Source organism: Numenius arquata, chromosome 5 (genome assembly GCF_964106895.1).
Source record: "Numenius arquata chromosome 5, bNumArq3.hap1.1, whole genome shotgun sequence".
Taxonomy (NCBI): Eukaryota; Metazoa; Chordata; class Aves; order Charadriiformes; family Scolopacidae; genus Numenius; species Numenius arquata.
Genome location: NC_133580.1, coordinates 70,885,928 through 70,908,548, shown reverse-complemented (window position 1 = coordinate 70,908,548; position 22,621 = coordinate 70,885,928). Strand labels below are relative to the sequence as shown.

General features: G+C 40.3%; 1 protein-coding gene across 1 annotated transcript in view; it reads right to left on the bottom strand.

Annotated features, from left to right (window-relative positions):
• Positions 1-22,621, bottom strand: part of BMP2K (BMP2 inducible kinase) — a 55,131-nt gene that overhangs the window by 8,916 nt on the left and 23,594 nt on the right. Inside the window, exons 3-15 of the mRNA XM_074147488.1 lie at positions 21,910-22,015; positions 20,055-20,197; positions 19,643-19,764; positions 18,592-18,673; positions 17,800-17,932; positions 15,871-15,974; positions 15,225-15,304; positions 13,646-13,806; positions 12,134-12,303; positions 11,063-11,158; positions 10,155-10,342; positions 8,056-8,213; positions 2,045-2,158 (exon numbers count right to left, since the gene is read on the bottom strand). Of these exons, the coding sequence (XP_074003589.1) occupies positions 2,045-2,158; positions 8,056-8,213; positions 10,155-10,342; positions 11,063-11,158; positions 12,134-12,303; positions 13,646-13,806; positions 15,225-15,304; positions 15,871-15,974; positions 17,800-17,932; positions 18,592-18,673; positions 19,643-19,764; positions 20,055-20,197; positions 21,910-22,015 (1,657 nt within the window). The remainder of the gene's footprint in view (positions 1-2,044; positions 2,159-8,055; positions 8,214-10,154; positions 10,343-11,062; positions 11,159-12,133; positions 12,304-13,645; positions 13,807-15,224; positions 15,305-15,870; positions 15,975-17,799; positions 17,933-18,591; positions 18,674-19,642; positions 19,765-20,054; positions 20,198-21,909; positions 22,016-22,621) is intronic.

Here is a 22,621-nt window from a genome sequence, read left to right as displayed (position 1 = left end):
GAACATATTATACAGAAGTGTTAAGTACAAGAGGAAATCAAAATATTAGGGACATATGTCAAGTTTGTCCTAAGAAGGCCTGAACTAGAAATAAAATATGTTTAAGTCAACACCATTCTGCTTTTCTTAGTTGTCCTACAACACCTCATTTCAAGACATTTCCAGAAACAATTCCGCAGGGAAAACAAACCAGCTTTTAAAAGACGTATCTTCAGATTTAAACATCGTATCAGGTTTGTTTGCTAAGCCTAGTTCACTGTTAACACAGTTAACACAGAATTAAAAATACCTTCCTTGAAGTCAGTCCAGTCTGTACACTTGTTTGTATCCCAATTATGAGTCAGTAGAAAAAAGGCTATTGAAAAACATATGGTTTGGGGTTGTTTTTTTTTTTCCAATGAAATAGGTAACACAGTTCACAACCAACTCAGCATTTCTCCAGCAGTTTGGCTTTTCAGCCATGACTGAACTTGGGTGGTTTTTTTGTTTTTTCGTAAAAGAAGGCATCTCCCTTTGTTTTTCAGTATGTCAAGAATCAGAGCTTAGATTCAAAGTGACAAAACATGACATAATAAAGCAAGGCCATCCATTACAATCTAAGCTCTATTACGTGAAAACCAGCAATGAGCAGATACATTTCTTAGGACCTACAGCAAGGAAAGAAAAAAGAAATCCCTAGACACACGTGTATGAGTACTGAAGACAGGAGACTAAGCACCTGATATACTTCATCTGAGATGGTGACTAACTATTGCTGTTCATTTTGCATGCGCTCACCTATGAAACAAAGCAACCTTGTTAATGAAGGCTCTAGGGTAAATCCTTCCAAACTCCCTCCTATAGACTGCACCTAGAGAGCACGCATTTCTTCACTTCAGAATTGCTTTCACATTGTATTGAACTACTGAGTATTAACGGGATGACAGAAGGCAAACCGGTCATTTCTGAACGAGCAGAACAAAACCAGGAACTAAGAACACAGTAACAGACCAAGAAGATGAATTCCAGTTTTTCTCACAACAGGAACAGACAGGGACGCAGAGGTATGTTTACAAACTGCCTTGCAGAATACACCAGCGTTATCCTGTTTGCTCTTGGCCATGTACAGTACGGGAGCACTTGGGAGCAGCAGGAGATCTTCAGGAATGCAAGAAGAAACCGGAAGGAGACATGGATGCTCACTTAGGCTGACCCCAAGTGATTTATTTTAAGGCATGTTACCTGAGCTTTTGAACCTCTAGAAGAATGGTTTAAGAAGTCACATTAAGACACCTTTACCACACAAGCACTCTCAACAAAGCTTAGGTAGGCATCTCAGTGGCTCCATAAGTAACTGAATTTACCATTTAACTGTCATGTAGGCTTTACTTTGCCACAGGTACCAGAAATTATTAAAGTGCTGATCAAGCAAATGTTAAAACTGGCGATTAAGTTGCAGGATGATGCAGTTTCACATTCACAGTCAATGTCCACATACGTTATTTTTACTTCCATCCAAGGTAAAGATAGCCAAAGGTGAACTGAAACAGTATTGAACATTCCTCCCCTCCCCAAAGTACAGATAACATCAGATATTGTTTTGACCCAATTTGCACTGAAACTATGCATTAAATGCAGCAGAAGCTCAGAGTCTTAGCTTGGCTGGAGAACCAAACTAAAGCAACAGGGTGAGTTGGAAACAGCCTACAGGGAAGTAGCAAAGTTTGGTCTTGGCAAGAAATTTGCTTTTAGCGGAAGCGCTTCTGAGTCTAGGCAAGTGGTTCACACTGCACTGGTCCAGCATGTCTGCACTGCGAGGACTATGTAGCCTGTACACTGCACAAGGACCAGGAACTGGGTGCAGAAGCATTTTTTAATTGGAGGTAATCAACATATTAAAAAAAAAAATCTCTTCAACCCATCTACTCTCATGAGGCAGCCAACACCTTTATCATTCTTTGGTCATTTAACTGCATGTACATACTTCAACAGATACATACACACATATATATGTACATATGTATACATATATATAGGAGCTAGTGATGCTACAGATGTAACTTGCCTGGGTGAGAAATGAAAGGAACAGAACCAAAGGGATCTTCAGGAAGACTTTTCTGTGGAGCAGAATGTGGCTCCACATTCTTATCTGAAGATGCTCTCCTGTCCACCAGCCTGTCTGTAAAAAACAAAATGAAACAGAACAAAAAATAAAATAAAATAAAAATGGCAGGTCTTATGCCTATGCAAAGATATCTACTGTATGGGGTGAGGGAGGAATATCCTCTCAATTTGGGGAGGATGAAGTTTTAAAGATATCCTACATCTTGAATTCATACTTCTTGATCTCTCAGGAAACTTCACCTGCACAGAGCTACTGTTAACCCCTGGTCCCACCCAGAGCAGCATGTATTTGGACATGGAATGCTTTAAATGAGGATCTCTCTTATATGTTATATGCAGACTACGTAATAGAAACTACTAGTCTTCTGTGCTCTTAAGGTTTAGAAGTCAGAATCACTATGTTTATCTAAAACACAAAATCATTTTATCCAAGTTTTGGCCACTCTTTGCCACAAAAAGAGACAAGTTGACCGTTACAGAAAAATAGCTATGAGTACTTTTTATTAAACATGTAATATCTGTTAGTAACTAGAAAAACCCAACAATTTTAGTGTCTGTTTAGAGGAATGTAGTGTCTGTTTTGTATGGTCTTCAGTCCTTAAGAGACTGTTTTTGTTGGGGTTTTTTTTGTTTTGTTTTTGTTTTTTTTTTTTTTTTTTTTTTTTTTTTACATAGACATACAAAAAGCTTTTAACACAGTCAACAAAAAAAGAATCAAAGCACTAGGAATGGTAAATACAAGTTCTTCTGTCTAAGCTCTTACTCTAACTTTGCTGCCAATTGAAGATCCAGACTGTCCAGCCCAAGCACCACATTGCAGCTCAGGAGGGTCCAGCAGTGCCCATCAGCCATTGAACAACATCCCCGTGACATGGGGCTCCACCTTCAGCCAACACCCTACACATTCCATGCCAAATGACACAGCATTTGGTCTCCCCCTTTGCCACCACAAGCAGCTGCTCTTGCAAACAATTTGCAGCACAACCTTCTCGACAATTTGCTGCTGTGGAGATGCAGCTGAACCCGCACTCTGATTCTGTCCCATGCTACCTGAACGTTTTCTCTTCAGCCCTTCACTACACAGACCGGGAGGCTTTACTGAGACAACCCCAGGAGTTGTGAAATTACATGCTAGTTTTCACAGACAAGTGTTCTGTTCGTATTCAGGTGTCCATAATGTGAGTTCTTTTACCCTTACCTACTGCTAGTCTCTCCAAAGGAATACCAGGGGGAGTTGTTCCACCACAGTCAACCCTTACTTAAAATACAAACCCAGCTGAGGGCTCCCAGTCAGGACACAAAGTAGTTGCCCTCACCTCAACGCATGCATATTGAAACAGGGACTGACAGACTCCAACAGAATTATCCTGCAGTGACACAGCCCTGCAGAACAAAATACTAGCCCAGACGCACAAATGACTGGCAGCTCTAGGTTTTATACCATCAGCTTTCAGCCCTGAAGACAAACAACTGCTGAGCATCACATCCAAGAGCAGTGCCTCCTCCTGACTCTCCTCAGGGAAGAAGGGTCTGGGCTTTGATTGTTTGGGGTTGGCTTGGTGGGGAGGGAGGGTTGTGTTCTGCTTTGCTGTTTGTGTTCTTTTGTTTGAGGTTTTTTCCAGTTTTGTCTTTGAACAAATGCATGTGACCTTCAACTTGCATCTTTACAAACACAGAGTGAGCGAGGGATGCCTTTGTTCTATTATCCCTAGTGTCCTCCCTCCAGAAGAAAACCAGCTGACTGCTGCATGCTTTGCAGGCAAACCAACCCTAGAGCAACTTTTAAGGGTGCAACAACTTCAACTACCCTTTGGGGTGCCCCTGCAAATGCTGGCACACAAGACTGCAAGTTCAAGCCCTGAGATGATGATCAGATCTCCCAACTTCAGCAGCAGGGCTAGCAGAAAACAAAATGGATTGAAATGCAAAGCATGCAAGAAAAAAATAAAGTGAGTAAATACAAGGTTTCAACTCCTGCATGGCATCTAGGCACACACGTACTGGGATACATTTCCCTGGAAAATAAAGTTTAACATTTGTCAATTCATCAAATGTAAGGCTATTGGAAAAGGACGAGGCATTTTTCCAGTCTTCTGAGGCACAAGTGTCATTTGTGCACCTGGTAGAAGATCCACTTGTCTCTATCAGGGAGTGTTTGAGAAAAGAGACAGAGATGGTTTCTCCAGCTTCACACAAGCAGAAGTGGCTCCAGTGGGACTGTCAGTATTAGACTTTGTAGTGCTTCAGATGCAACTCCCTTAAAGTAAAGATCCAATTTCTTCCCCCTCAGTGAATAACTGTACAAATGCAGCCCAAACCACTGCCAGAGACACAGCCATGTGCCACGTAGCACAGCGGAGCCTTCCATAGAAAAGTGCAGTCATTTCAAACCACAAAGGAGGAATCCAGCTGTTTCCATCCAAGCAAGAGGCCTGAGATTCCTCAGGAGACTTTGTGCAGTATGAGCAGCGCTCATGCCCAAGGAATGCCCGGTAAGGGTCCCAGCGCCGTGCTGCAGGGATGGCCCAGGCAGTTCCTCCACATTGTACATGCTGCAGAGGAGGTGGGCACACGGCTTCGCAGGCTTTGTACCCACAGGTGTCTCCGCTGGAGCTCCACAGTGACTCTGGGCCTAATGACAACCCTTCTGCAATCCAGCCTGAAGGCTGCACTGGTATTTTTTCCTGGTGAAAAAGCAGACTTATTCTCTTGGCTGCCAATTCTGCACAGATGAAGTGGTTACAGGAGCTCTCTATAAGAAATCCTTTTCTTCACAACATTGGCAGATTCTCACCATCACGTGTTGCTTCTGCACCACCATTAATACCGATGATAACAACAGAGAAACCACAGTGTCCACAAGAACCAGGAACTCCACACCACAGTTCTCCCCAAAGGTGCTCAGTTCAGAAATCTTCATTCAATTGCACGCTACATTTCACTGCAACTGTTAGCTTTTTACCATCAAAAACTTCCATCAAGTGCAAGCAAGGTATTCTGTGCTAGGAGTTAGATCCCTTTTAAAGGATTAATCATCACAGCAATACCCATCACCACACGCACTATGACATTAAGCTAAATGCATGAAATGGAACGATGTTAGCCTGACAAATTATGTTGACATATTGATCCGCTAACAAAGGCCCTGTATATTTAATTATTCATGTGTTACTGTCAGGAACACAACAGCTTTAAAAATATTTGACAGTTTTAAAAATATTTTTAAATTTATGTATAAAGCATCAGCCCAACAGTAGAATCCAGGCTTTTGGAAGTGGAAAGAAAAGACTGATGTTTTGAATGCTACTCAGCACCACATTGCATCGCAAAAAGACAAACTTACGCAACACCATACGTGAGTTACAAAGTACGGGATAGCAACTGGGTTTAGTAGCAGAAAAATATAACAATTTATTAAATCTGTATCTTTAATTCTCTTTCCTCTAGATGGCAAAATGATTCACAGTAAACTCAAAAATTGAGCAGAAAAGCCAATTACTTAGTAGTAAAGAGCAGTTTTCTCTCCTGAGAGATAGCCTACATCTAAAGAGAATTAAGACTTGATCCTTAAAGTATCTGACAAAATACCAGACGTATTATACAGTTAAAGACAATTTTATAGGTATAAGCCTTAATTGTACAATAAATCTCCCGATTTCTCATTAACCCACCTAAGTTTGAAAAAGTACCAGTAGGCAAAATTAAGTATAAATCTTTCTGCTTTGTCTGCACTAAAGGCATTAACACTGCAAGGTAACTTCATACGATCTTTGGCACAACATCCTTAATATCAAAGAACAAAGTTAAAGGTCTTTAAGTAAGTTTCCATGTGTACACACAAACATACACTGAGATTAGACTGGCCATGTCCCCCCTCCACTGCACTAACAGAAAACAAGCCAAAAGGCCCCAGAAAAGCAGTAACTGCATCTTACATATAACCAAGCCCGCCATCTAGTGTACTACTGGTCAAGTGAATACATTTTTTTTTTTTTTTTTTTACATTTTCTGTATTCAAGTGACTATAATTCCCCAAGCAAAACTATGATGTTATGTTTACTTTTCTGATACAGCACATTAAGTCTAGTATCACATCCAGCTCTTCCGTGCACTGAATTAGGTTTACTAAGAGGCGAGACAAAACCACGCCTGAATAGATTTTAAAACTTCAGAGTATTTTCATACATGTAGTACAAAAACTGGTCAATGGAATTACAGTAGTAGTAAACTGTACCTTCTGCTGGAGATTTAGAGACAGCAGTTAGCAGCTTGTAGCTCCGAGTTATTCTACCCTTTACTAACTGTGCATGCAATTCAGCATCGTCACCCAAAGGGTTATCAAGCACTGGCACAGGCTGCCCAGGGCAGTGGCGGAGTCACCATCCCTGGAGGTGGTTAAAACACGTGCAGACATAGTGCTGAGGGACACAAGGTAGTGGTGGACTTGGTAGTGATAGGTTAATGGTTGGACCCGATGATCTTAAGGGTCTTTTCCAGCCTAAATGATTCTATGATTTTCTATTTCCCCAGCTTCCTATAACCAGCCTATTAAGCTATTGCAGGCAAGCACGTTTCTACTATAGCATTTTCCAGCTTTTTTGTAAAGCCACTTAATTACGTCCTTTGCTAAAATAATCTTCTGTAGTTACATTTGTTCAAAATAATCTTCTGTAGTTACATTTGTTCAAGATGTGGCTTAACCAAATCCATCCATAAAACTTACCAGAACTACAGTCAGGAGTCCAACAGGCAGCTAAAGACTCTGGAAATGGGTAATGTTGTGCCGACCTTTTGGCTCAAGCTAACCCTCTCCAGATTCAAAGTGTATTTAGAAGTAGCCTAAAGATATTCAATTCTACTACTAAATAATTTCAAATTCTAAACTTTGATTAGGAAAGAATGCTTATTTTTCAGCTGGTACATTATCCATTTTGCCCAGCTAACAGCATGTCATTTTGCTGTAAAATGTGTGCAGGCTACATCCACATCTCAAACAGGAGTCTTCTTTTATCAACACAGGATACAAGTGGAAACAATCAACTAGAGTTTCACAAAAAAACCACCAGTTGCTTTCCTTAAGCATTAACAGGTAACGTGCACATCTTGTTCCACTATGCTTAAGGACACAGAAATCCAAGAAGAAAAAAAGACTCAACTGAAGGCATTGTTTTTTTTTTTTTTTCTTCCAACTACTTCAAACTCAACTTTACTGCATTTTTAATTGCAAGGAACTTGCTGATAGTCAGCCAAGTATATACAATCTGTTTTTTGACATTGTCACATCTTGCAAGTCTCACTAATAAATCTGCTCTTGACAAAACCAGTTCTAGGAAGAGCATCTAATGAACAAGTGTTAAGCAATTAAGAAAAGGAAGTCATTCCAAGTAAAAACCATTGAGATAACTGACTTCAAGAGGAAGAAGTTTATTCAACTATTGCCATATCAGAACAATAAAGCAGCCCTTACATGTAGCCACTCATCAAAAAGGACATTACAAAACATTAACATAATGTAATAGATCAATTTTCTTTCAGGCACTTTCAAAGGACATCTCAGACCCACAGAATCTTCTGTTCTGGTGTGCAAGAACAAAGCTGGAAAGGAACAAAGCAAGCAGCCAAATTGTCCTTCCTATCTGACAAAGCATCTCTGCTGTTCAGAGCTTCTTGACAATCAAGGTGACACAAGCAGTATTTAAGAGCTAAGATATAACTATTTCTGCAGTATTTGAGCAGGTAACTGCTGATTTTAGACAGCGAGTTCTTATTGCACACATTTTCAGAAATAGAAGGGAGAGAAAGAAGAGAGGCCCAACTCTGCCCTCAAATGCTCAGAAAGAATTTTCTGTACACAGACTGCGTGGCCCTTCCGCAAGTCAGTGCTGGAACTGTTGAGCAACTACACAGCCCTCATTTATTGGGAAGCAAAATAAGCCTTCAAGCGTCCCTTACTTGATCTCAGCAGGTCAAATTCTCTGTCCAGCAGCTCCTCCTCTGTCAACTTGGAAAAATTGTCCTCTCCAAACGGGTTCCAGCCTGACATATCAGGTGGGTTATTGATGGTCTGCTTTGGGTAACCAGCAATTGCTTCAGCGTCAGGAATGCCTGACCTGTAAAGTCAGTTCATGGAAGCAAACAGAGAGAGACATTACTGGGCTGTTAATCAGGGGGACAGTCTATGACATGCTTCGTTACACCAAAATACCACATACAAGTAACACACATGCATTAACAGCTTATCCCAAAACCATCTGAAAGCTAATATAAAGGAAAATGGATCACTTGAAATATGTGGTTTGGTCACATCATTTCTGTATGCAATCCTTGGACAGTTATTTTTCAATTTATTAATAGTAACCAAAGCAAAGAATCCTTAATCAAGGTCACATGCAAGGGAAAAAAAACTGTATTTAACCTGTGGTCATTTCTATATTGCTATAGGAGACCGCCTTGTTTTCCTCACAAAAAAAGCCTCCTACATATGTTTGAAGTTTTCATCGGTTCTCTTCACTTTCAAATTATTTTATTTTCTCTTGGCAGACACACAAAGCATCTCTGAATCCACCACTCATCCAACTAATACAATTAGCGTAACCAGTTGACATTACACCTTCTGCTTGTATCAGTCTAATCTACACAGATAAGGAAACCTTTGGCCAGGTGCGTTTCTCCTTTCATGCACGTTTCAGCAAATGACACCTACCACTTCTCTGTCTGACAAGGACTGGAGAAGCAGCAGGCAGCAAGTTACCACATGCTAACCAGTCCTCTCCATGCCTAGCCAGGCTCAACAGGCCACACCTGCAGCCCAGCTCCACATGGAACCATCTCTTCCGGAGAAGAGGAAGGGGGAAGGGCTCTTTCCTGTCACCTTGGGTGCTGCCATCCCAAAAAACTATGCATTGCAAACCGTTGCTAACTCACAGTCACTAACTTGAAGTTAAACAGCAGGATCAAAGCCTTCAGCCAAACACACAGAAGAGAAACTGGAAACATACGTATTTGCTTCCAGACTGGGGTGACTCCTTGCAAAAATGATTTGTGACAAAAGTACTCTGGCAATAACGTGACAGAAGTACAGCTGGTAAGTCTCAGGTGTGAGTACAGAAGTACAGGACACCACTCTCTGCTAGGGATCAGACAAACTAATTGGCGATTTGAAGCCAAACTGGTCACAGTGATATACGATATCAACCCAGCCTACAGCAGCTGGGTTTTTTGCCTATTTTGCCTTTTCCTCTTTCAACACACTGTAACTTAGAAGAGACCAGAAATGACAGCAGCACCTGAAGCATTTAAGTCACACTATTAACTGAAAACGTGTCAAGACAGAGTGCACCAAAGGCTGCAGCGTTCCCACAACTCCAAAGGGCTTCTCTTTCAATATAGTATAGCAGGAACCTATAGAGATATATAACCTTATTCCTAATATTAGTAAAACTGGATAAATCTGTGATTTTTTTTTTTAAATCAGAAAAGGAAGGTTTTTTTGTTCCACACACTGTTTTTCTTAAGAATTAATGGGAAAGTCATCATTTATTATATTTTATTAAGCCACAGTAAGTCCACAGGCCCCTGCAAAGGGACCATATCACTCATGGGGTATAGTCCATCATATAAAGGTACCTACATCAGACTTCTGATCAATATACACAAGATATAGAAGCCCTAGCAAATCGATGCCAACTACAAAGCCTCTCTTAAGAGTGTCTGAGCTGACCTTTGCATGCCTATAATCTCACTCAGCAAAGGCTACTGACCATCCTAAGCAAAGTGGGTAGCAGTCACTTCCTGGAGTTAAGTTCTTGAACAAGAAAAAGTGGAAAATAGATTCTTGGAGAAGCTGTACCAGGCTCACCTGTTAACATGTCAAGTGTCACACTTTCCTCCCAAAATATCCTTTGCCACTAAACTGCAACTCTCCAACTGCTTTAAGTAATACCTTACCACCGAAGCAAGTAATTTCTGAGGAAAGGATTCAGCAGTGCTGCTCACAACGAGGAACATAAACAGTAAGTAACCCGTGGGTACATCTCTGACAGAACACTTACCTGCTTGCAGGGTAGGGAGAATCTGCCACAGTTCCAGCATGCACTGGAAGCGACCCAGGGTAGGAGATTAAGGCTGGTGAGAAGTCTTGTGGAGAAGTGATATATTCGGGAGACTGCGCCTGTTGCGACTGCTGTTGCTGCTGCACAAGCATCTGCTGCTGTAGGAGAGCCTGCTGATATTGCTGCACCTAAGTAAGACAATGATCATGTCACTAAAATGCACATGGGCCGGTGTGAATGTCTTCTGTTAAGTGACAATTCCAGCCTTGCAGCCAAGTGCACTGACCACCACCACGCGCCAGAACAGCTCGGGAGCCTCAGCAGAAACAAGAAGCCAGACCTTTACACGGGTGAAAAGAAACTGCCCTCACAGGTCAGCGATATTGTTTTTCTTTTCCAACATACTACACCCCTTAGCTTTTTCTAATTCCTGCCACCTCAGAGTATGCTATTGCAGCACTCGGTAGTCAGTCTTCTAGTTTTTCTCCTGAGTTTTGAAAAACAGACTATGCCGGTTAGTGTCATCAAATTCCTATTTTAAAAGCAAGAAAGCTCTCTCTTCTATTACTTCATAGCCGAACATACATTTGTTGCTGTGCTCACTACTGGAAACTTTAAGAGCCAAGCATGTTTCAAGTCAGTATATACCTAATTACTGAAGTTTAGGATATACTCCATCTGATTAATACAGAAGTGCCACTCCAGGTAAGCTTTTGCAATCAAGTTTGGGTTAACTTTTTTTACCCCCTCAACTGAATATCATTTCAGATGCTGAACTTTATGCTATTTGCCACATCCATAGCTCATTACAACTATGTACATACTTCTCTTACTGCATCTTCACAACAGACTTACAAACACAGCACCTATTTTAAGATTGTACCATCTACATTCCGCTCTTCACATACCATAGCAGGATACTGAGGCTGGGAAGGTTGCTGCTGGTACACAGACTGCATCAACAGTTGCTGTTGGACCATCTGCTGGTGCATGGCTTGTTGGTACTGTAGTTGAAAAGAAGATGACTTAAAGGAGTCATGATCCCCCCTTTAGAAATATCCAGATATTTAGAAAAAGCATCAAGTATCACTTCTGTGACTCGACAGCATTTTTCAGCTAAAACATTACATAGCCAAGAATCAGCCTGCAATTCAGTCACTGCATTTTAATGACTATGTTTGGAAGCTTTTCCATTTTTTCCCCCAATTAATACCAGTTTTTGTTTAACAAAAAATTACACTACGTATTCAGTATTGCCTTTTCTAAGGCAGGCCAGTTAACATCCCAACTTCTGCAGTTTTCACCAGTGCTGAGCTCCTTCGGAAAATAAGTCAGCCATGCTTTAAAGAATAACATGTCTTAACAGGGCAAAATAAAAAAAAAGGAATACCAATATGTGTCTTGGACAGAATTGGAAAGTTCTGGTCTGACCTTGCTGCTCTTCTGTTATATCTGCAGTTATTTATACTACACAACTTCAGCAATTATACTTGACTGCATGCAAGCTGGACAGCGTTAGAACTGCATCCATGAAAAATCTGGGTGGACAGCACAACTACAAAAAGGAACCTCTTCACTGACCAAGAAAAACTTATGAAAGCAAAAACTGCAACAATCCTACGCAGATGGCACATGCACATCTACTGCAAACATAACATCATCACCTAGGTAATTCCTAACATTTATCTCCAGCACATTTACACATACACAAAACCTGTATTTGGGGCACATGGTGGTGAATCAAAGCAAGCTGGGATTCAGGGTCAAACTGCAAAAACAAGACAGCACACAAAAAAAGCACCTTTCTAGGATAAGCTTTGCAGTGCTTATGAAGAGACAAATCAAAGGTAAAAAGAAGGGGCGGGAACCGTGCTCCCTTTCTCTCTCCCCTAGCAGGAAAAAAAACAAGCAGCAACAGCAGAAAAGTTTAACTAGCACACGATTCCAAATGTTATTAACAAGCATGACGTGTCTGGTACCTGCTGAATGTAGGCATCCTGCATGGCAGGCTGCTGCTGGTGGTGCTGCAAGTGGTGCAGCTGCTGCAGCCTCCAGTCCCCCTGCTGCAGCTGCTGCAGGACCCGGTGCTGCTGCGGGGGGTGCCCCTGGGACTGCAAGATTTCTTGTCCATTCCCTGGTCGCGGGGTTCCTGAAACATTCAGACAACGCTACTGACAAACCCATCTCCACAGTATAGCTAGAGAGCTCCCTGGCCATTAACTTCTTTATTTAACACGCAACGATGAAACAGTTTATAAACTTCCCTCCCAGCCTGACAACCAGTACAGCTGGTAGATACCAAGTTCACTTCTCCCAAAATAATTCCAGGCCTGGCAATGCACAATTTCTACTTACAGGATGCTGGAAGCTTCCTTTGCTCTTACGACAGAGCAAGGTGTGTTCAAGGCTTCTGCTTTACTAACACGTTGTGCATTCTACTATCTCAAACCCTAACCCTCAAAGCATACAATTCTGTATGAATGTAATGCATACCATTTTTGTTTTTTTTTCCTTTAAGGGAACTATTGGCTCACTTGTCAAACTCCCTTAAACAGAACACCTGATTAATTTCACCATTCAATTGTTTTTGCAGCCTTTTAAGTAAGCAGTTGCTAACATAAATCAATCTCTCTTGCCTGCTGTATTTATACTCTGAAGTGCCCAGGAATTATCTGTTCCTGTCATAACAGGAAAAGCTTTCCAAGTCGGATGTTATTTGGATCCTGTCTAGTAAAAGTTGTTTACACCTGGGATAGAAACATTCTCGGCAGCTTTTTGACTGGAGGCTTTCCCAATGCTGTCCCTGAAGCTACTCTTCCTGTATTCTAATAGACACATAACGTCACACAGTGCAACTAGGAAAGTATTCGAGATATAAATGAAAAGTATTTAAGAGAAAGAGTTACAGCACTGATAAATATTAAAAGCAATAAAGAAAAATCTCACAAAGGATTTACTGAAAACCCATTTCACTTGATTGAGTCTCCCTCAATGACTTCTCTGTTGCCTCTCTCCTGCACCCACAGCGCAATGTGAAATGCACCGGCCAATCAATAGGGAAGTGAAGTTTTTACAGGGTGCTGATATCTCATGACTTACTGAGGTACAGGGAAAGTGTTTGTCCTATTACAATGAAAGCAGTTTGTTACAGAAGAGCTCGGTGCTTCCAGTGAATTATTTGGAAGTCAAAACTGAGAATAAACTTCTCTCAAGTCCACAGTGGGAAAGTTAGTGCAAAAGCAGTGTTAAGCACAATGAAAAAAATACCTTCAGTTCTTAATAATCTGCATTTAGTTTTTATGGCACATGGTAAAATTTGCTACTTGCACATTTAGAGTCTTTTGAAAAGGAAGAAGATTTGGGTTTTTGGCATATAAAAAAAGCAAATGAATTTGAGTTATAAATGCTATCCCTACTAGAGCAAGAAGGATAAGAAATACAAAATTCATTCTTTGTTTATTTTGGTCCATTTTTCCACTTTGTCGAGTTACCTTTTTGCCCACGATTACCTAATTCACCAGGAACCTGTACTTTGACTGGCGTTGCTGAGCTCTGGATCGTCAGCACACTGGAAGTGGCAGTGCTTGAATTGGCCTTTGGTCTTTGTCGGGGTGCAATTGAGGTTTCTGTTGGTCCAACAGTATCCGTTATTCTGAAATGGCAAGGTTTCCATACAAGAGGCTTGGTTAAAAAAAAAGAGATTGTTTCTTCTCCAAATTAGACACAATATATCTCTTAATAACTCAATTTTGTCTTAACCATGTGCTGATCCACTTACGAGTTGCATTTTAATACCTCAAAATTTGCTTTCCTAAACTTGCACCCTGCACCCACTGCAGCCACAGGACGTGCGACTGCTGCATGAGAGCATTAAGGAGGAGCTCTACAACAGCCTCATTCCCAAGGGGACCGTGGCATGAAATTTCCCTGTATGAGCTTTCCTCAGCTCACAGTAGCGAGTGAAACTTATGTGAAGCTTGAGTCAGCGATCCCATGACTAGGGATAGGATTACTGTTCACTCACACAGGAAATAAGATTAAGAAAAATCTTATCTGTTAAGTCAACTTGTTTCTGCTTTTTGTTAGAGATTTAGCCTCTAGCAGTTGTAACAGCCATAAACTGCTCAAAATACTTGTATCTTCCCTGCAGTACTTCAGAGCTGTATAACAGTCCACCAGGGTAAGAAAGATGTTCAAAGCCAAAGTACTTTTGAGCTTTAATCCTGTTATCAGGTTATAGTATATGAATTTTCTAGAACCGTCCAACTGCTTAAAAACAGTTCACCATCTGAGCCACCAAAACCAACCACCTCAGACCACAACACGACCTTTAATGACACAGATATATCTACATCACTCAAACACAGCCCACATGAGCCCAGCCATTTACTTCTATTCCCAACAGGCTAATGAAGTCAGAGTTGAAATAGAGCTGATAATTACAGCTGAACACAAAAGTACCCAAGTCACACACGTCGGTAAGTTCAAAACTGAAATGATTTCCATTAACAAGGAAAAAAAGTATAAAGAATTCTTCCAGCATTAGCATTACTCATAAACCATGTACCACAGCAGAAGTAAATAAAAATAAAACCTTGGGAATTCCTATTCATGCTTTTAACTACCAAAAAAAAGAATATTTTTGTATAAAAATTGGAATTTTAAAGAAAATCCACTTACCTTCAATCAGATTTGATTTGCACATTTAAATAAAAGCCCTAAGAACAGTTTACCTGTACCATATTATCCTCACCTACCACAAAAATCTTTTATTTCAAAATTCACTCATCACACAAGGAAGAAATAAAGCAGATCAGGAAGAGACCACTAGCACTTATTCCATCACAAAACAGACTCAGCTTCTCTCCATGGATTCTCAATACAATGAAAAAAAGCAACAGGTGGAATCGAGAGAGATTTGAAGCTCTCACAGTTGCAGTTAATTTATTCTAATGACCTCTGCTACTAAGATAATTTTTCATTTATAAACAGGCATATGAAAACAGGTTTCAGACAAACATGTAGCTTAACAATATTAGCAAAGGAAGTAAAGGCACACCCGCTGCTCACCTTGCTTTTATTTGGCTTTTTCTAGCAGCTGCCTCACTAGCTGTCATGGGTTCAGGAAGAGTTGAAGGGACAGGAGAATTCTTGGGAAAAATAAATTTGAATAAATTAAAAAACCGAAATCCTGAAAGAAAAAAATCATTACATATTGAAGAGGAATACTTGGGTTCAAGTTTTTCATGTTACAAGGCTTCATGCAGAACTCACTCACATGGCTGTAGATTAAAGGAAGTGTTTTAATTTAACAGTACCCCTATGTTCTATTATCTGTCACAGAAACCATCACTGCTCTGACTGTTTTGTCAGCTATTTCATTTCCACACTACCAGCTCTCAACAGCAAAGTTTTCTTGTAACTGCACAGACCAGAGACTTATTTTAGCCTCCAGTTTAAGAACTAAATCAAAGCCTAACCTTCGGATAAAACAGTAGTTTTCTAGTCCACTCTGCTCTTCCACCACAAAACAAGTTCCAGAGAGCTAACACTGGATATACACAATAGCAACTTGAAGCATACTCTGCTCTGTGTTTAACTTTAGGAACAAGTTGATGAAGAAATTGAAATAATCTTTCTCAGCTGATTTGACAGACTTCCTCATTGCTACCTACAAAATACACTAAAAATGCAGAAAAAGTTAAAGACTACTTACATTAATATTAGACACTGGACAATCCTTTTTGGCAAGTTTAAAGGCAAAGTGAGATACTTGAAAGATATCAGGTCTCTGTTCTTGATCGGGTTCAAGCATATATCCTGCAAAAATTGGTAAGACCAAGTTATCAGTGTCAGATATAAAAAAGCCTGCTGACACGAGGTGCTACCAGCAAGAAGAAATTCAGCAGCTTTGCCAAAACCATTCAGTAGTACAGCCAACCTTAAATGAGATTTTGTAAAACAAGTTTTTCTAAATTAATTTTAGAGAGATATTACAATTTTACTCAAAGACATTATTTTATGGCCAATATAGTTCACAGCAAGTTTTATTTTTAATGGATTTTACAAAATAAAGCAGATTTAAGCTAACAGCCCCATTAAGCAAAAAGAGAAGCGACTCCTGCCACTTGATTCTGAAATATTAGATTTATGAGGTGGACAATGTTCAGGTTGTTGCTCCCCTGTCTCATAAAAGAGCTGAGATGAAGCTGTAAGTTCCTGAAATACCTTTTATGACCAACTGCAGCTTTTTTTGGCTTCCATTGCAACTGGAAAGAAGGGAAGTTTACATGATGAGATTCTTCCCCACCCACATATATTCCATGCCAGCAATGCTCATCTTGGCACATCAGTTCATTGAATCTTAATAAATCAGCGTTCACACTTACAAGGAGACAGGATTAAAACCTGTACTCTCTAAGCAGCACCGTGACTGAGAAAAGCACTGAATCACTTGAAAATTAGTCTCATTTTGTCAGTTATTAAGTAGGTAAATGCTTACTGCGGTAACTGCTATTTCTCAATTATGAATGTGTGCTCAAAAAAATGGTTTGGATTTAGTATTTCCTATTATACAAAAGCATAAACTATGGGGTCACCCCATTCATAACTTCAAAATAAATTCTAAGAGCTTCTATTCAAACTTTCTCAATTTTTCATATTCTGTCAGTTGCGCCCTTTCAAGTGAACCTTCCGTTGAAAATAAGGACAACTGAAAATAATTATTACTGTAAATATTAGATCCTGTATCTCTGTACTTGGATAAGAGACCAACCATTAGCTTCAGAGCTTGTTGTTGTGCAAAATTTTCTTTCATCCTCTTTGTGCTTTCAAACGTTTCCCAGAGTTCATGTCCGACACTTAGGGTTGCACAAACCTTACTGGGTTTTTGTTATAAACCATGAAACAACTATAAAATTCTCCCCCAGTGCAATTCATCTCAGTACATTTATGTTTATAAAGTAAACTTGCACTTCAAATTCATCTATGCACAACTGTCCAACTTGGATAGAAAATACTATTAATGGTCTGACATGCCATAGAAGATACACACTTAAGAGCAAAAAGGAACTGGGAATAAATTAAGAGCTACTCTTCTCTTTCCCCTTATCCCTTTGTGGTTTACAGCCACCTAAGGAAAAAAAACAAAAGCATCCAAGCCTCCCACAGAAACCAAGAAGTTCTTTTAACTCCAACAAAGCTCCTCTGAGGTGAGAGGTACAATTTCAGCTGGCAGGTGTTTGCACTGATTGACACTTTCCATTCTGAAGTTATCATCAACTCCTCCACTAAATGCCCAGAATACAGTAGCTGATTTTAACAGGCCAACTGTTCAGGAGAAAGACTTACTAGTACTGGCTCACTTTTAGTGCCATTTCAAGGAAGATTCACCTAGGTTTCTGAAACTCCTAAGTTGGCAGCTCAGCTCTGTACCCTCCTCTGTTGAGCCAGGGACAAGCGAGCCTCCCTTCGAGGGCAAGAGCAGGAGTTGCGAGACAGATGGTAGCCAAGGGCAACTCCCACTGTTCCCTCAAGCACCCAGCCGGTCTGCATCACCCATCCCAGTCACTCGCCCTCATTAGCAGAATCTTCTGTGTTTTATTTGATTTACCAGGCAAAACAAATATGCTGCCCACATACTTACTTATCAAACAGTGTATACTATGAGAGTATCGGGAGTTGTCCGGAATGGTAAAGCTTCCATCACAAATAGCAACTTGACTTTCTCCAAAGGGAAGGGAAAAGAAACAGAGTTTATACAGTAAGCAGCCAAGTGCCTGTAAAAAACAAATACAGGCACTGTGAAGGGATGAGAGTAAAGCCTTTTACACAATAAAGTGGCACCAACAAGAAACAAACTGCATCCTAGCTACACGCCACACTTACACTGTTATGTAGAAGCTGCATTACGAAGCACTTTGATGTGACAAGCTGATATATAAACCAGCTCCGGAAAGGCTTGCTTTCCCACCAACTCCTATGTTAGAGAGCAAACTACCGAAATCAGAGCATACCCCCAGAGCTGCATTCACATTGTCATATCACCCAGAGATACCACCAGCCTTTCCACTGAATTTAGTCTTTAGTTCACTGCATGTCACCTAATAAAAACACCTTTCCTTCTCATGCTGCCAACAGGTTTCCATGAGAAATCACTGGTGACTATCAAACACCAACCTGAGCTGACAAAGGAAAAAAAAAAAATTGTAAACCATGTCCCCCTTCACTCTAACTGATCACCACACACGGCATTCATTTTATTTACAGAAGACATAACTACCAAAGATATCTCTACTATATCCTGCACTGTGTAGCTGCAGGACACACTTCACTTTCAAAGAATCAGTTTTTCAGTTAGGCGATGCTGCTTGTAACTTACACACACACACCCCCAGTTAATTAATTCCATATTTCATAGTACCCGATTTTGGCTTACCCAGATATCTGCCTTGGTAGTAATTGGTTTTCCTCCATAAAGATTGATCATTTCAGGAGCTCTGTACGATAGTGTTGTATACCTAGCAGTATATAATTAAAAGAGGACATAGATGAAAAGCGTGCCTCCCAACTGAAAGCATACTTTCCTGCATCTGCCACGCACACACCATTCACACCTGAGTTTCAGATACGTGCCTGGAATTGCCTTATGCAGTTCAAGTCATTTACTGCATTTGCAGCAGCAACATAAAATCATCACACACAAGAATAAATATTAAGTCAGCTAAAATCTGCTTTTAACGTTATTTCTGCAGCACATGTACTTTTCTAAGAGTCACTTTGCTTAAGTACTGCAGTAACCAGTCATTTGGAATGTGTAAGAGTCCTGCATCCATACAGAATGTGGACTCCAAAAAACTACCATCTCGAAATAATACCTAAACTGGTAGTCAAAGTATTTTTCAGAGCTGGAAAAAAAACCTTGTATCACTTTATAACTTGAGAACAAGCAGTCTGTATTTATTCCTCTGCAGTAGTTAGCCTGAACAGGCAAAACTAAACTGATGCATTTTTTCAAGAGTACGCCTGCAATAAAAGTTAAAATATTTTTCTGATCAGTCTTAGGAGAATGAACATAGACCGTACTCTGTAAGTAAGACCCTACGTAAACCCATTCCAATGCTTATTTACATCAGTTCTTTTTCTCTCATACCATTAACTGTATTAAAATAGCACGAATTTAAAATACCAAACTCTTAAAATGGCCAGTAGCCAGACATATATTTTTAACAATTAAATTTCAAAACAGCATGCTTTTTTCCAACAGTTTTATTCTTAAGAGTCTCAGTTTTGCAAAAACAATCTGTGAATAAATGGAAGAAATCTATATTACCAAGTAGCTCCACTGTTTTGCTCTATTTATGTCAACATTAGTTCGAATTCAACCATTAAGGTCAACTCATATTAATAAGGCACATGCACACTGCACATAACACAGTTTCCTAGCAGCGCAGTCATTGCTTGTGATAGCCACTTAAAAGTCAACTTACTTTTTAATTTCTTCTTCAACCATATTAACACCATCTTTTTGAGGATTAAGATATTTGTTAGTGGCACTGCCGAAGTCACAGAGAACATAGTTCCCACTATCATTTAACAATATATTCTCCACCTTGAAAGGAAATCAACACACACAAACATTAGATGAAAATAATGGCATTAATTTCCAAGTTAACTGTTACTACGCATTCTCAAAAACAGGAAAGTTTTCTGAGAACTCAACTGATAGACTTGGCATTCACAATAAACGATGTCTGTGCTCTAGTCCCTCTGTTTCCAGCTCCAACATCAGCAAGTGCTTCCCTAACTAGAATTGTCTTAGTGAAATACCTCCTATATTCTCAATCCTTTTTAAGTAGATCCTTGAATTTAACCTAGAAGTTCCTCTTTGTAAGTTCATACCTTTAGATCACGGTGAACTATAGGCGTTTTGCACTGATGCAACCGGGCAACAGCTTCACAGGTATCACAAAATATTCTCATTACTTCTGACTCAGTAAAGCCTGTCTGCAGGCGCTGGTTCATCTGATTCACAACTTGCCCAGCTAAAGAAACAAGAGGATTTATTTTTTTTTAAAGTGTTTCTTATCATGTACAGAAGACTCATTTATACGCAAAAAGTCCACAAATAAGATGCAAGAAAGATTTCTACAGTCACTGTATTTAAATAAAACAAACCTGATTTTTCAAATGCACACTCTTGTATCATCCTAGACAGAAAAATTACTCTCTCAAACAAAAAAAAAGTCCCCATGACTGAATCCTGTTTGGGGCAAATTGTCACAAACACAAAGAAGCATCCATCACACAAAGATGTCACCTCGAAAGTGTCTCTGCATTTAGATCCATAGCCAAAACCCTGTCAGCCAACCGAGTTCAAGTTAATTCATATTCTAGACACCTCCTCTCTTTGTCTTTCTGGGAGACAAATAAGTTAAAAAAAAAAAAAAACACCCCAAGAAAAAGGGAGAAAAATAAAGAGCCCTGAATCCACACTTTGAGAAAGACCTCACTTAACCTCTTCATAGGTTTCTTTCTAAGCTCAAGAACCATTATTTCCCTGTTTCTTGAGCTAATTTTACCAGATAATCCTAGGCTCTCCTACCACAACACTCAAGCTAACAGCTGAAGCAAGACTCAATATCTGCAGGGCCTTGGCAGGTGTTCTGTGGAAACAAGGATGCTTTGAAAAAGAACAGCCTAACCCTGTCCATCATCTGACAGCTGACATCCCTATGGCCATTCACCATTATAATTAAGGCAAGCGTGCTGCAATAGGGAGTCAGAAGTGAGCTCTGACCAGGGCACAGAAATTCACCCAGACAAGCAGGGTAGAGGGCCAAAAACACGGCCATTAGTTTTCAAGTTATCTCCTTATTCCCTTCCCCAAACCATACATCCAGACTATCTGTGGATCTTTCTGGTACAGGTTGCACAAGCTCTAATAGTTGCTGCTGCTACTGCAAATAATCCAATGCAAATCTCAACTCAAAGTATGCTTTGAGCATTACAGACAACGGAGTGGGTTTTCCTTCTAGTCTAGAAATATCTACTTCATACTTGTTGCACTTGCTCCAATACCATCACCTATCTGGGTTAACCACCATCTCCTATTACGAAGTCTGTGCCCAGTTACCCTGAATTTTAGGTAAACTGCAGAAGTTAAACTCAATGACAAGTTTATTGCAATGCATATGTGAGTTGTGGGAAAAAATAAAAGTCTAGAAACTACCTGGTTTTACACATTGTTTGAAAAAAAGTTACATTATAAAGCAGGACCACAGGACCATTATTTTTTTTGGCCAGCATTATCAACATTAACTATGCTATGCTCATTTATAACACATCACCTGTCAGATAAGAGTAAAGCATCTTTAATATTGTTATCTAAAACAAAAATAACAGAGGGAGAAGAGCAGTGAAAAGCTTGCCAATCTTTCCTATTAAATTAGGTTCTAGCTACAGGTTGATTAGCACAAACAGCAGAACAGAACAGTTTCACTTTATACTTCAACAACTAATTTCCCTGCTTCTAACCACACTTAATTACAAAGCCCTGTGAAACTTGACTTCTACATTTTCTCAGCGTTCAACAGTTCAGCACCTCAACAGCAACAACCCAAAACCAACTGCTTGGATTCTAGCTGTGAGACACCTATGTTAACCTTTTATATTAAGGGAACAATTCTACCTAAAAATCCCAGGCGATCAATACATTTTCCCTGCATTTCCTGTGAAGACCGCAGCGCTCTCTTACCCCGGCAGTACTCCATGAGGATGAGAACCTCCCAAACATTGTCGCTTATGGAGTTAACAGCGCAATCCAGATAGCTCACGATATTCTTGTGCCCGGATAGCTCTTTCTGAAAAAGAAAATGCACATTACACCTCGGGCCAGAAAAATCTAAGCAAATACAAGACAGTACAAGTTTTCAGACAACCACTTATGATTTCAAGTTAAGTGAGTCCCTACCCCACATCCACCCCTCTTGAGCAAGCACCACAAAGGCAGAATACAGGAGAATGTCCCCATGACTGGATCCACTGGGAGGAGGATCTGGGAAACTATAGGCCTGTCAGTCTGACCTTGGTACCGGGAAAGATCATGGAGAGGATCATCTTGAGTGAGCTCTCACAGCAAGTGCAGGGCAGCCAAGGGATCAGGGCCAGCCAGCATGGGTTTATGAAAGGGAGGTCCTGCTTATCCAACTTGATCTCTTTCTATGACCATGTGACCCGCCTTCTCAATGCGGGGAAGGCTGTGGACACAAAGGCTGTGTCTACCTGCACTTTAGTAAGGCCTTTGACACTGTTCCCCACAGCGTTCTCCTGGAGAAGCTGGCGAATCATGGCATAGACAAGCGTACTCTTCACTGGGTAAAAAACTGGCTGGATGGCCGTGCCCAGAGAGTTGTAATTAATGGGGTGAAATCCAGGAAGGACGTTGAGCTGCTGGAGCGTGTCCAGAG